The 16000-nt window shown below is 41.4% G+C and overlaps 1 protein-coding gene across 2 annotated transcripts in view; it reads left to right on the top strand.

Moving 5' to 3' along the window:
- Window positions 1-16000, top strand: part of cacna2d2a (calcium channel, voltage-dependent, alpha 2/delta subunit 2a) — a 149291-nt gene that overhangs the window by 68131 nt on the left and 65160 nt on the right. For both annotated transcript variants that reach the window (XM_061043073.1, XM_061043072.1), the window contains exon 4: window positions 9079-9138. In XM_061043073.1, coding sequence (XP_060899056.1) covers window positions 9079-9138 — 60 coding nt within the window. The remainder of the gene's footprint in view (window positions 1-9078; window positions 9139-16000) is intronic.

Raw genomic sequence — 16000 nt, 5'->3', positions numbered from 1 at the left:
TCTAAAAACATATGGTGTGCCTTTTCTAATCAGTTGGCAGCACCATATAGAATACACAATGTCTAGTTAATGAGCTAAAACCTGCAAAAATCATCTTCATGCTGCTTAAAGTCCTGGCAGACACCACTCCTGATGTTCTCAGTGTGGGATGTGATCTCTCTCTCTCCTACTTCTGTCTGTGTTTGCTCTTCTATCCAAAGAGTTCTCTCTCTTTCTTTCTGACCCACACCTGCCGTTCTCTCCCACTTTCCCTCCACCCTTTGGTCCCGCAGCTCTCGCCTTCCTCCTCCTGTCATATCTGTCGCAGACCTTCAGACGCTGGTGTTGCTCTAGGCTTCAAATTTAATTTGGTTTCAATCTGCTGTAATTGCTTTGAGAGACGAGCGTGTCTGCATGTTTTTCCTCTCTTACGTCTGCTGGAATACCTGATAGTGTGTGTGTGTGTGTGTGTGTGTGTGTGTGTGTGTGTGTGTTCGTGTGTGTGTGCGCTACTGTAAGTGTTGGTGTGTGTGTGTGTTTGCGTTAGATGAATATGACTGAAGGTGTGTACTCATGTGTGCACGTGTGTGTAATTCCTGAACAATTGCCTGGCCGCACACTGTCAATGATACACTTTGTCAAACAGCAGCTGCTGTCACTGGACTCTCTGGCACTAAGACAAGGCTTTTGTCAGAACCCGTATACACTTTCTCTTTGTAGAGTAGTAGGAGCAGGGGAGGATGCTGGGTAATGCTGCAACATATCACAAAATATCTTTCAGGTAACGCATCGTGACCTTTGGCTTAGGTAATAAACTTGCTTTGATTGTTTAACCACTTTCAATACTCTATCAGCAATCTAAAGTAAGAGGGAGGATGATTGAAGTAAAGGGCAAAAACTGGACAGCGAAATAAACACTTTGCCCTTGAACTGCAGACAGAGCTGTGGTGAAGTGAGGTGAGAGGACGGCTGCTAAGCTGATATACTGAGATAATATTAGAATGGCTTTGTGTCGAGGAAAAAAAACCAACTGCCTCTCCACAATGTTTTTAATCTTTATTTCTGCCTTTTATTCCACTCAGCTCAGAATCAGTCCGGTCATTTGTTTGTTTATAGCATTAGTATTAAATCATGTGCAAAAATATTATGACAGCTGCTCAAACAGAATATCAGACTGAAGATTATTAAAGCCCCCTTATTTTGCTTGTTAACTGATTGATGAATCAATTAAAGGATCAGTCAGTGTCAACTTTCAACTGCCTACTTTTTTTGTAATCCTCAAATTAATTGTATTTTTATTTTAAGAAATAATTCTCTGATATCAGCTTCTTCAATGTTAATATTTTCTGTTTCTTAGCTGCTCTATGATAGTTAATGACGTATTGGGTTTGGGATTAAAAAAAACTAAGTCAATGCTAAAGTGCAGAACCTCCAGTTTCCTCCAGGGTCCTTGAGGCTGTCTCCAAAAGCAAAGGAACCCCCACAGGTCCCATGTTAAACATGTTTACAGGCAGGTCTCAATAGCTCATTTCTTTATTCATATTTATAACTGTATCAGTTTTGAATGGAGTTGCGAATGAATTTACAGTATTGGGTGCATTGGCTGATTTGCTAACAGGTGGGTGCGCTATAGCTGTTTGTGGCCTAGGGCTTGGCTTTATCTGTTTGCTTGTTCATAGATTGATTAAAGTTAGGTAGAGATGGCATGTCCAATATGTTTTCACCTATTTGGAAGCCAATGGTTATCACCCCTGAGACCACATTAATTTTTTATATAGTCTATGATTTGCGGACACCATTTGAGGACACCATGTTAGGCTTTGAAAAACCCAGATTGAATTTTGTAAAAAATAAATAAATAAATAAAAATTGGATAACTTAAACGTGTAATCAAGAAATTAATCAGTAAATAATTAAACAAATCAGTAATTTCTGTCAAAGAAATTCAGCCACATTTGAATAAACGATTCTTATTAACCTTCCATCCATTTTTTTATTTGTTTAATTTGTTGCAAGAAAACACTTATAACCCTTTCCAGCTGTGTTCACCCAGACTCGGCAGCCACTCCGAACCTGCCAAATGAAAAGGACTCTGAGAATATAAACATCTGTATAATTGATTGCATGTTGATTAGAGAGGGCTCTTTGAGCTGATTACAAGGGTAGAGTAGTACATACATCTGAACTGAGTGTGTGTGTGGGTTGTAATATGTGACCAGTGGTGATTGATGGTGTGTCAAATTGTGTAAATGCTTTAAACATACGCATGCTGCTGTAACACTGGCAGAGGCTTACTAAAGGAGTCTCACCCTCGGCTATGGTTTGAGCTCATACCTTATGTTTGTGTGTGTTCTCACAAACTTCAATGTATTTTGGCATTGCTGGAGTTTTTGTCAAGATGTGACACAAATGACAGATTGTTGAAATATAGAACGGAGGGCTCTACACATCAGTCTTATTCTGTTGTGTTTGTGTCGCAGCGTGCGTGCATATATCACTCTCACCTCTGATCAAGGAGACATTCGCCCCGCATCTTGATGCCTTTTGCTCTGCTCCTCCCCGAGCAGCCTGCAGAGAGGGAGAGGGAGGAGGAGGAGGAGGAGGACGTAACATGCTGGTCATCCATACAAATATAACAAACACACAAACATAAACCTGTTCACTGATTTTTGAGAATTAAAACACTCATGCCTCTTTCTTTTTAGGAGAACCCTCTCAGCCTCATTACATTTTTTTTTTAGCCAGGTGTTTTCCCAGTCAATAGGCACAAATGTGTTTCTTTCTCAGTTACTGCAAGGTCGATACCTCATAGGTTGCCAGAGAAACAAGATGTCTGGATCTTTTTTTTGTTGTTGTAAATGGCACTTCTAGGCTCCCCTCCTCTCTGACTCTGTCTTTGTCGTCTGACTGATGCCAGTAACAGCAGGAAGGGCCGGGCAGCAGTTTGGGCTTGTCTCTGACTATCTGTCAAACAATGGACAGTGAGCCAAACCAGCCAGACACTCACATGTCACTGAGCTGATCCTGGCCACATCACACATACCCTGCCTACATGCTTACCCCTGAGCCCCCTGCTGGCCCTTGTCGGTAGGACACTTGGCTACCTGGGCTTCACATCAGTTTGCTGTTGACTCACAGTGAGGTTCCAGCAGTGACCTTGTTTGACCTTTATGCTTTAAAAATGTGTGCTTGATATTTTCCCATGATCTAAGTATACATGTGTGTCTGTGTGTGAGTAAATTATGTAATTCAGCTGTTAATAGCAATCTTCCCACACAAGGTTTAATTGAGTTAATAGTGGTAAATGATTATGTGCAGCACAATGGTCTTCAGCCCCCTTCTGGACTAATATGTGTCTGCCTCTTAGCTTGAAAGGCTCTGTGGTTTAATGAGCGCCATGCACAATATTTTAAATGGAATATCTCAATTGAAAAAAAAAAATGCCTCAGTTATAAAATAATTAACATTGTTTTTATGGAGATACTTCAGAAGTCAATAATACATTGAATTAGCGCCTTTGCTTTTGTGACATTGCACCTAATACAATCGGATGTGATTATATCCATACTATACACTTAGAAGTGGACTGATTAGTACACAAGAGCTGATGATCAAGCTTTTTTTTATTTTCAGTGTATCTCTGAAGAGCCATAATGAGAGTTTATCTGCTGCTGAGAGCGCCTGTTTTGTTCCAAAGTAAAGACAGCTGCCTGTCTTGTCCCATTGAACTACACACACAAGCTTCAGCACAATGCTGCCAATCTCCAGAGGAGATATGCTGTTTCTGTGAGCCTGTGTGGAGTTTTAAAAGCTGGTGTTTGATTTTTGAAAAGCTGGGGAGTTGCTGCCGCTCTATGGGTAGGTGACAGCTCGCGTCTTCCACATCCCCCTCTCCGTGGAAACAGCAGAGAGAAGTCTGAAATAAGCGAGGAAATGCATAAAACAAAGTGTTAAACATTTCCGTTGTGTGGAAGGGGGGGGGGGGGATTATGAGCTGTGGGCGGGGGGTAACAAAGGCAAGGATTATCTCAGCACATGCTACAAAAGCACTACACACAGCCTCTGCAAACGGGCCTGCCACAGGGTGCTTTGGATCAAAGAACAAAGACAGGGTCTCCCACCCATCCATGCAGATCCTCTGTCAGAGTTGGCTTATAAGGACTACAATACCCAGCTGCAAGTAGAAAAACCAACCAGGGACGTGGAATTAGGGGTCATTATTGCTCTCCTCATTGTGGACTTAAACATGGGTTGGACACTCTGAAGAGGAATGCCTCTTCTTTTTATTGATGTCCTTCTAACTACAGACAGAAGTTTGTAAGAAATACTGTCAACACGTCACGTGATGTCAGGCTTCTTCCTGTTTCACCCTGCAATGCTTGAAAGTTCTGTTCTATGCAAAGTCAATTAAAGTGTTTTGAAGTTTATTTGCGACTGTGGGGTTTGAATTAATATGGCCTTAAAGGAGGGGAAAAAAGTTTGAAGGCAGTAAAGTGAGACAGATGGAGAGAAATGGAGTACAATAAGTGATGGCAGGATAAACAGCAGAGCGAGGAGGAGAGATAAAAGGATGGTGAGAGAATGAAAGAAGGTGGTGGTGATGGGGGGGTTAGCTGCAGCGGCGAGGGTGCGAGGCGGAGTGAAAGTGAGTTTGCCTGTGATGTTTTAAAATTCTGGAGTGGAAAGTCCCTCCATCTGTTATTGTGGGACGGTTCTGACTCAGTGATTTCTATGATTGGCCTTAATCCCGGCCGAGTGGAGAAGACAGAATGAAGAGCTTAAAGCAGACTGCTCTCACTCTGACAGGCTCCACTGGCTGCTGCGGCTGCTGCTGCTGCTGCTGGAGCTGAGGATCATGGGTACGCTCAGTCTGCTGCCCCCTAATGGACTAACTGCTGCATTTAACTGCACTTCTTTGCACTGTTACAGCTGCTATTAATGCCGTGCTATGGTGACCCCTTGATGTAACAAGAATTTGTCAGCAGCCAACAAACAGCAGTTTTCAATCAATGTTTAATTCTTCTTGTTTTATCTGTTGTTATTATGACCTCACTTGTCTTTAGATGTAAATGGACTTGAGCTTGTAAAGTGCTTTTCTAGTCTTCTGACTTCTCAAAGTGCTTTTTAAAAGGCATGCCACATTCTCACGTTCACACACAGCTGACGGGAGCGATTGGGGGTTCAGTGTCTTGCCCAAGGACACTTTGCCATGTGGCTAAGGGGCTGGGGATCGAACCTCTAACCTTCCAGTTTAGAGACGACAGACTCCATTGAACCGCAGCTTCCCCAGATGTATCATGTCCTTCACACTTTCTCCAAACGTGCCACAACTTCTTCTGTATGTGTAAAAAGAAGCAGTGTAGATGAATGTGCTCTTAAGAAAGATGTTCTATATTTAGCTTTCTTTCTTCAAGGAGCTTAGTGGCTTTCCATTTCGATTGTCACTGTCCCCAACAGCCAATCACTGTAAAATTCACTAAGGGTCTTCCCTTGCAGCGTAAGTCGCTCTGAGAAGGTTAAGTGACCTCAGCCAGAGCCATTTCACAGTCTTTTGGTCCCCAAGGTGACTTAAGCATTCCCTGAAAACCGAGCTGAGGGTGTCGTTTTGGAACATGTTGAGTACCTCGATTCAGGGCTGCAATCACACATACAGACTGTGTCGGGTTTCCTCAAGTGCCCTCTCACTCAAACACACACATTGAAGGGCTGGTCTTAGAGTGTCCCTCCAGATCACACAGACGACAATACAGTGTGTCGAGTGCCCTTTAAGCAAATGCTCGGTGGAAGCGGCCTAACAGGCTGCAGCAATCACACAGGCGGCATCAGGGCGTCGAGGTTGGCGCGCACCTCAGCATGAGGCTGTCTGTCCCCCATGTGCTGTCATTCCCTGAGAAATAACATGACTCCCATGTGGTTAAACTGCTCCCCCCAACACTTATGAATATTAAAGATCCGAATCACCTCATGCTGGGCTTTCTCCTTATTTTCTTTCCCTGCTGTCTTCTTGCTCCTTGAGTTCCCGGTGAGGAAGCATGGCGTCTCACCGTCAGGAGTCTTGGACTACAGCTCTACGGCTTTTGGACAATTACACCATCATCTACACGATTGTGAGCAGTGTTTGCATACATGACAGACTCCAATGTGTGTTGATTGAGGCTGTAGGCCTTGTTATGACACTTGACATGCCACGATCCATTACAGAGTTGTGTTTATGGTTCTTGACCTTGCCTGAAGGCTCTGTGACAAACGGCCCAACATGTGATGCATTTCCTGTCAAGGTTACAATGGCAATAACATTAGAGAGCCCATGCAGCGCGGTGTCAACTCCTCTGGTGTCTTTTTCCTGTATGCTGTAGTGTTATTTGCAGTGTTGTGTGGGCCTGTACTGAGCTTATCTGTGCTGTACTGTGCTGATCTCACTATGCTCATCCAGGGCTCTAAGCTGCTTGGGCCCCAGCCACCAGCATAGATGATATATCCCTGCCCCCCTCCCACATCTCTTACTGTGATTCATTGGCTGTTTGTGTTGCCCATCCATCTGCTTCCAACACAGAGGAAGGAAAGACACATGAAGACACATGGCTGTTTTGGAGCAGGGGGGGACTACATTAAGGGGGAAGAGGTACGGTCCCAGAGAAATGGTGGCCTACCTGAGGGAGAGGGAGAAAAATAGAGAGCAAAAGGCAGCTAGACAAACAGAGTGCTGTAAAAAAAAAAAAAAAAAAAGAGGATGTGCGGGCCTCTCAGGGGGAGAGAAATGGATTTTCTAAAGGGACAAAGTAGACATTCTTACTGATAGATTAAATGCTTGGGGGGGGGGGGGGGGGGGGGATCTGAGCCAAGGGGATGAAAAGCTGGCTGGATCAAAGACCAAGACAGAGGGTTGATGGGAAAAAAGTGGAAACCGTTACTTTTTTTTTTTTTCTTAAAAGGAACTTTGCATATCAAAAACAATAGATACACCAGCTCTTCTGACTGAGAGTGAAATCATATAGCTTTACTCTTCAGTCTGAGCTGAAATGCTGTGAGATTATTGTTCGGCCGCTGAGTGTTTATCCCTAATTAAAAAACATAGTGCTGATTGTTTCGCCAAAAGATTACCACTGCTGCGCAGCCCCTTTAGCAAGGTTGACCCTCTCTCATGAAAAGCCACACAATTCCTTTGTCTTCTAAATGGCCTCTTTGGTAATATTTTCAATGACCTAATTAGTTCCTCAATTCATTGTTTCATTTGCATATTAGAAAATGAATGAAATCTTATCGTTGTTTTCAAAGGCGTTCATGTTATTAAAGGGAAAATGTGAAAGCAAAAGGACGCAGAGGATATGAAGTGATTTTATGTCACACATTTCACTAGTTACATTGAATAAGGTAAATACTTTTAGTATATACTTTCAATGCCCCTTTAAATCATCCATAAGAGCCCTGAGTGGTCATCTGGGCCTGCAGTGTGTTTAGAGGAGGTGGAGCAGTATTGCTTCCATGAGGCCGTGAATGTGAGGGTCTACTGGGATGTGGTGGGTGGGGCTCTTAACAGAAATAGGACAGCTTTTACTATAATGAGAGTTTATATCTTGTATGTTTTTGGTAGATAAATGGCCTCCTGCAGAAGGGGAATGGTTCTCTAGTGTTGCTCCACAAACAAGTGAGCTGTTACTGCAGCAGGGGTCTAAATAGGATTCATAATTTCAGAGTCCTGGGACTTTACGGCTGATCACACTATTCTAGGACGGGTACAAGATCGCCCCCTAGAGGCCTGGAGAAACCCAGATAAAGAGGAACAAGAGTGAGGGTTATGATGGGGGGAGTGAGGCTTTAATATTTTGACATACTGTATTTGCAACTGACTTCCTACATACATACATAAAGCCTCTTTATATATAATCCTAAGCTTCATCATGGTTAAGCACAGCCATTGGAAGTTGTGTTTGATAATGGATGGAGATGACATATCCACCATATAACTCCAAGCACCAGAACACCAGAAATATCAACACTCAGTGATTTGGCTACAACCCCCCCCCCCAAAGATTGACATTTTTATTTTATATACTGTATGTTGGACTCATGAAGTTAGTCTGACAAAAGACAGGATGGTAGATTGCGTTTTTCTGTTTATATATGATTAGAGACTTGTATTTTGCTTGTAATAAATCTACTAAATTTCTACAGAGGAAATGGCTTTCTGACTAATCTGCTTCCTTGTTTTATCTTGAGCTAATGTCTGCACATCCTTGTTTAAATGATTGTACTTTTGGCATGTGGTTCAGCAATCCCTTAATACACGACAATAATTTAACCTTAAAGTAAGGTATATTGGTATTTATGGTGTGTATGTACATGGAGAACTTTGGAACATAGAGTCAAATAATGAAAATATGTTTAAGAAATAAAAAGTAGTCACCCCAGGTGCACTACACACACATTTTAAACATGCCACATCAAGATTGATCAATTTTGAGTACAAATATCTTGGTGTTTTGGACATTTCATATTTCCAAACAAACTGTTTTTGTTGAGCTGTATTCTGCCGTGACTGAGACACTTTGACAGCAGCTAACGCCATGAATTTTGATCTAATGAGCGTAATGCACAATATCCACCTCAGTCCCACTGATAACATTGGTCTGTGCCTTAACTTGTGGCTAGCAAGTTTCTTTAACATTTTGTGCCAAATCCCTGCCATTTCTTACTGTCAGTGAAACAATTCACACACATAAATACATCATAAATATGTAACAATTTTGTTCTTTAAATTCCCTGTTGCCTTAGTTTAGTTTTAGTTTTAATAATGCTCACATATATGAAGATGTTGGTTCTGTAGTGTGAGAATTTTGACTTGTAAATCTCAGGCAAAATGTTGTTGTACTTTTAAATACAATTTCCTTTCCTCCATTAGAACTTTTGCGTTAAAAAAGTTACAACTGTGTTTAACTTGTTCATCTTTTGGCTATCTAGACTATAGTACCTACCTGTGCTTTATACACAAGGTCACCATCCCTCACTTCTCATCTGTTTGTTTGTCTCTCTCTCACACACATAAATCAATGTCTCATTGACTTCTGACATTCACACTGCTGTTTTTCTGTTTCTTTGTAGAAACTGGCCAGAGAGGCGGAGCAGCTTCAGCAGGAGCATGTATGGCAAGACGGTGTGACGGTAAAGTGGGACACCTGCTCCTCTCCCTCTTTCTCCAAGACAACTTCCTTATTTATTTATTTTAATTCCAGGAGAACTGGTTTGATGTCTGATTTTCTGTCTTTTCCCGTCTGTTTCTCAATTCCCTATTTAGATATTCTCCTATTTTACGTTTAACTCATAAATGACAATGTGATCAGCATCACAGAGAACATGTGGTGATAAAACCTTTTAATTAAGTGAAAAATACAACACACAGTACAACACAGTCCTATTTGTCTGCAATAATTGCTTACATTAGGGGTTGATATTTTCATGGTGCTTTGCTATTATCTAAGAGTCTCTGGTCTGTTTTGTTTCCACTGTAAGTTGAACAATACATTCTCTTAAAGCTGACCTTTAAAAAACAAGCGAGCCACTCTTGAAATCCGCCCAAAAAGGAGAGATGATTTTGTTTGTGTTTGTGTTTGTGTTTGTGCGCCTGTTTGCTCCACTGACTCTCAAATTCAAAAACACTCAAATGCCCCACAAACATGCATGCATACTGATGCATACACACACACACACACACACACACACACACACACACACACACACACACACACACACACACACACATATATACGTATATATAGCCCAACCCAATAGATACACATGCACATTCCCTTCTGTCATATCCTCTGTCTCCAGGGAGACGAGCTCGCTGTCATGGTACACTTCCCACAAATGGATTTTTAACCCAGCGCCTCCTGGGGGATATTTGAGAAAAGGCTTTAACTGATTTAAAACGAATAATTATGAGCCCTACTTCCCTGCAAAGTCCATTTTTATTCATGGTTGCTTACACTCTGAAGCTGTAGTTTTGGGGAGGCTGGGCTGAATCCCCCCCCCTCTCCATCCCTCCCTCACTGCTGGTCCGAGGGCGGGAGCTGCAACGCGGCTGTCCTTTCATCTTAGGCCTTAGCGGGGCTGATGCCTGCCTCTCTCTGCCCGATGTGTCTAGCCATGCAGGAAGTGGAGCCTGGGTCACGGTGACCACACACAGAACACCTGTTCATAAGAAGCTGCATCCAATATGGCATCAATATCTCCTCAAGTGGAAAAGTCAGCACTCACTTTAATCCTCCCCGCCCCTGCCAAAAAAAAAATGTTTCCCATCTGTTTCTCCTCTCCCACCTTTCTTCTCTTCTTGTTTGATTTTCTGTACAGTCAACACCCTCTACACCTCAGTCACATTCATATACATTTTTTTTGTAATCTTTATGTGTCTTTAATCAGGCATGAAAACTGTTGGTATATATCATATTTTTGCAAATCCTGCAAATGAATCCTAATGGTGCCCCTCTATTAATAATGTATTGCAGCTGATTTCATTTGCCTTTATAATCAGTCCAGGTAATGAATCTCAGCAGGAGGGGGGTGGAGCTGTGAAACCATTAAAACATTCTCACAAAGAGTTTGAGGGGGCTGGGGGGTGGTGTGGAGTGGAAGAGGTGGATACACCACATTCTTGCAAGAAGATTTTTTTTTCTCTGTAGATTTTGTGCTTTCCTAATTTCTCTTTGGATGAACACGCTGCTGACTGACACTCTAATTAGATTAGGGCTGCATGCTCTTTGGGCATATTAGGAGTACGCGTCGCATCTTAAACTAGCGGGTGAGGCAGTCTGTCAAATGAAGAGAAAAGGTGTTTATGCGTGAGAGACAGTGTGTTTTGATAGAATTTTATTGCACGTGTGTTCCAGTCTGGGATGGAAAAGCATAATGTGGTTGTTTGTGTTTGTCGCCGAGTGGGTATTTATTTGTATGTGTTTATTAACGGCAGGTTCGGTACCTGGCCCAGCCCATCTGCTCGCCTCGCAATATGGTGACATCATAGAGACTCAATGACTAGCCTGTTCCTCACAGCGGCTGCCATCACAGCTGTTACCGTAGCAATGGGAAGAACTCAGCCTTTCTCCCTCTCACTCACACACATACACACACCTTTCAAGCTTTTCCCCGGTCGAACTGCAGGACTGTTTTTTCGGACCGCCCTGACTGCTGGATATTATGGATGTCAAAATGTTGATCGTAACAACTGTTGTGGTGGTCGTCCAGGGTTTTAAATCCATTGGAATGAAATGGCTTGTGAAATAGACATTAAAGTGTTGAATTGCCATTCTCAAGGTCAGGTGCCCATCCCTCTGTGACACTCCACTTCTGTGTTGGCACCACAGTCGTCTCAAGGCGAAGTAGTCATTTCATTGCTGTTTTGTGATTCTCATAGGGACGCAAAAACTCTGAAAAAATTATGGAAAAATGTGTCTTTGTTTTGTAAACTTAAAATTGGACATCAAAAAGCAGAACAACTTTCTGGATAGCATCAGCATATAACTTATTTCACATTTTTCTATTTGAATATGGTTATCAAACAGTTATGTACAGTGTTTAGGAAGGGATTTAAATGTTCTTCCCCACAGAGAAATTGCATTCCTCTCTGTGATATGATTGCCTGGGTTTTTGCCAGTTCAGAATACTGCTTTTAATAGTTTTTTTTCTTCTGCCTGAAAACCAACAAATGCTAGTGTTAGGGGCTTCTTAAGCAGTATCCAGTCAGAAGAGGGTCCATGAGGCAGATTGGCCTCACTCAAGTTTACATAATTAACAGAACCCTTATTTAACCTTAAGACATTTAAAGCACAATTATAATATTCCATTAACACAATCAGAAAGCAACGGAAGAGTTTTTAGACTGGCCTAGCTCAAATGTTAGATTCCTCATTCTCTGAATCAAACCAAACAAACGTCTGTTAGCTCCTAAAAGCAAAGTTCTGCTTCTCTGGCACAGGTTTTGTAAATTAATGTAGATGACATTGAACATCTTGCACTTTTTTAAATTAACGTAATCATAGATGCTGGTGCATTTCATGGTGAGGTTTCCTAACATGCTAGGTTTTCTCTTAGATCATTTTGGTGGTGGATACACTGTGCAGATTGGACTTTTGCACCATATGCCACAAGTGATGCTGCCAGCTGGAACCAGCTTTATGTGTCTGACAAGCTGTTCTAACATGTATTGTAACATTTTGAAAAATTCTGTCCAATTGGCACATAAGTTACCAAATATTATTGAAATAATTATTTATTACAGAATGACTATATACTAGTGTTTTCCACTAAAATGTAAAATTTGTACCCTGAAGTATTGTCCTAACAGATAACACATAAATGATTAGTCCATATTGACCTTGTAAATTACTTCTGAAATCTATGTTAAAGAAGTCCACTATTCATCATTAGGACCAGTTTTCAAAGAGTTTTACACTTTTTTGTCATATTTGAGTACAAATTGGACGCCTCTTTTGAGTCTCTGATTGCTATTTGAATGTATTCTAAATTTTGAGCATGGCCTACTGTATTTCATGTGTGGCTGACTTTTTGTGATTTACCACCTCACTCGGTAGTCTAACTCACCTAAAAGTTGCTTTAGAGCTTCTTTCAGCATACTATTAGAATGTTTCACACCTCTACCTTTGTGTTTTGGTTTATGCTTCTGTCTCTTGTAAAGTAAGATATTTAATAAAGTAAAACATTCTTAAACCCATTATATGCAACCCTCATACGGACAAAATAACCAACTACTGGAAGTTTACTACAAGTCTATATTTCTTTTTTTGCAGTAGACCAAAACCTGAGATAAAAATCAGTGAATTTTTAACTTGCTCTGTAACCTCTGAATGTGTAAACAAGCAACTGTTTGTGTTTGCTAATATTTGCATTATAAATCCTTGGTTCACAGACCTGCTGCAGGTCCTATAACCTTTTATTGATGTAGCAAACTTTGGTGTATGTCAAAAAGGGATTATTTTATTTATCTGAACTGCATAAAAAGAAAAAGAAACACCAACTAGTTATTGGGAGGTCAGTAGATGTTGGGCAACTTTGTGAAATGATTCCTAAAACAAACAGTGCTTCCAAAATGGAAAATGGTCTCCAGTCAGCATACTTTTTGAACTAATGATATAACCAACAATAGATTAACAGCTAAATTATCATCAAGGTTGTTTAACCAACTCACTTTCTATCATGTGTTAGCTACTGATGATGACCACTGTCACTGAGCTGAAGGAGAGTTGACACAAAGTGCAACACGTTGGAACAAGATTGGACGGAAGAAAGGACGGAGATTGTGGAGATCGGCGGAAGACATGTACCTTCCATCAGATTGTGATGTGGCAGCTGCTGTACGTTTGAAATGCATTAGTGCTAATAGCTGTGCCATTAGGGGAGAGAGAGGCACTCTGTTGATGGGTTGCCATGATGAAACCAGGGAGACGGGGGTTACAAAGAGAGGCACGGAGGGGAGAGAGACATGTAAGTGAGAAAGCAAGTGAGTGAGGGGAGAAGGTAAAAAGACGGTGAAAACGGGAAACAGCGATGGAGCCATCTTCCAGGCCATTTACTGCAATCATCACTCTCTAATCAATCAAGCCTTTCATCATAGGACAACACAATCTCTTCTTCTGCCTCTGTCTCTCTTCATCTCCACTCAGCCACCCACTCTCATACATAACTGTGGTGTACGTGTGACCTCTTTCTCACTCTCCATACATGTGTTCATCTGAAGCTGTGTTATACCTACATTCAGAAGGTACATAAGCTAAAGTGTTCATCTTTCCAATGCTAACAACATTTACTCTTCTCAGTCGTCTTTGACGAAAGATGAAGTACATGTCCATTTCAACCACATTTTTGACAACTCTTAAGTCACAGTAGCTTCCCTCAGAGGTTGAACATGACCTTAAGTGTAAGGGGCACTAGCTAGAGTGACAAGGGTTTGTTCACTTGACCAAGTTCGGCTCCTTTCATAATGCCTCTATTTGAGATAATTGGCCCTTCAGAGGGAAATGAGTGAGAATCATTGTGGCGACTCTCAGCCCAGCCCTCGAAGCTACCGGCTCCATTAGCCACAGAATACATTAGTCTAAGGAGGGCTGCCTTTGACAGATTCAAATTCAGATTCTGGTAAAATAGACAAAAATGAACAGAAGCCTCACCCTGTTTTCATTTTATTTATTATTTCTCCTCATCCCACTGTTGACCTGTCAGTTTTCTATTATATCCCTTTTTTGTCTTTTGGAAATGTTTCCAAACATCTAGTTTTCATGTAGCATTGAACAAAACAGGCATCATGTTACCATTTCTTCCTAGAAGATGCATTTTATAATTTGTAAGCGATTGAGGTTTCTAATAGCCCCCCTGCTCTACTTTCATTAGTGTCGTTGAATCTATACTAGAATATGCTTCTGGCGTTTTCTCTGCAAGCTATCTGTAAGTGACCATCATGTTTTGCTCATTTTCTTTTTCTTTTATTCCTGAATTACATATACTGCATGTATCTTATTTTGAAAGGTAGATGCAGACCTTCAAAAAATTGATTATATCCAGCTGGAATCTGTCCATCAAAACTCAAAAAGATGTCTATAGCGGGGGCCAGAGTGGGAGTTTGGCATACAGCTATGTGAGCTCTTTTTACATATACTGGGCTTATTTCAAACACTGATAAGCATAGCCACACATTGTGTAATCACAAATAAACTGCATCTATTTTCATTGTGATCTTCTTTTTTATACTCCTTATGGCTGCTAAGAGACAGAGTGCTTGCAGCCTGCCGAGCACGTAATGGAACTCATAAACAGTGTTATCACTGAATCCTGAACCATGCAACGGACTTCCATCTGCTCGCCACTGGAAGGGAAAGAAATGAGGAGGGGCTGTGTGGAGAAGAATTCCTGAACAGTATACAATTTTACAGAGGCTCCTCCGTTTCAAATGTATCTGATGGTGATGTCGCCTCAGTAGAAAGTTTACTCATACTCAGAAGTACGATGCACCTGTAACGGGATCTTTACACACAATTAAGATCAAGACACATTTGTTGAGTTGATCAGTTGGTATTAAGTCAAAGCTGAATTTACCGCTCTCGTATTGATTGAAGCTTCTCCCTCCTCTTGAACTCTCCTATCCTTCTGTCTTTTCCACTGACGCCTGGCTATCAGCTGCAGTGTTGCTCAGGGCTTTGATCAGGCCTTTGGTTGCTATAGTGACCCAACTGTTTGTTAATTTCAGCTTCTTGATTGCAGATGGCTGTAATTAGTTTAAGTGGAGCTCTCCAAGGTGTACCTTGTCCTTTTCTCCCATTTGTTTCCATTTCCTTCTCCACCTTCTTTTTCTAAATCACTCCTGTGACTTTTTTCACATCTCACCCCTAGTGTTACCCTGCTGCTTCAAGAGAGACCTCTTGAAAACTTCTACACTCGAGTAGGGAGACTTCCTGCAAAGTCTTTGGTGACTCAGAATATAAGAAGCACTGAAGTACACGAGCAGTTGATGAGAAACTCAACGATAAAAAAAACAAAAAACAGAAGGACATAAGTTCATGTGTGTCAGTAAGCCTTCAGTCAGTAGGAGTATGTCCAACTGCGATGAAGCGCTAGCCAAGGGGGAGGGTTGAGAAAGTGGCCCCCATGTCTAAATCCCACTGATCGATCTCCCTGCCTCACAGGAGATGAGAATCAATAGTCAGAGAAATCCAGTGAGTCACGCTGCAGACCTTGATTTTCCCATTTCAACACTTGGCCAACACCCATGAAATGTTATTTTAAAGGCCCATCTGGTCAGGGTAGGGTCATTATAAAAGAGAAGAAAAATGGACTGATGGCACTCACTATAAGCATAGTTTCATGCATTTCATGATTCTTTTCTCTTTTTTTCACAATTGCTGAATGCTGTAGAGCTAAATTAATGTAGTAATTGAAAGAAAATTACAAGAATGTTTTTTATGTCCATTTCATTTGATTAGAGTTTAAATGAGAGGTGACAGAATATGAGGGGGGAAGA

Source organism: Labrus mixtus, chromosome 7, assembly GCF_963584025.1.
Source record: "Labrus mixtus chromosome 7, fLabMix1.1, whole genome shotgun sequence".
Classification (NCBI taxonomy): domain Eukaryota; kingdom Metazoa; phylum Chordata; class Actinopteri; order Labriformes; family Labridae; genus Labrus; species Labrus mixtus.
Note: the sequence above shows the minus strand (reverse complement) of the source record. Positions and strands in the feature narration are given on the sequence as shown.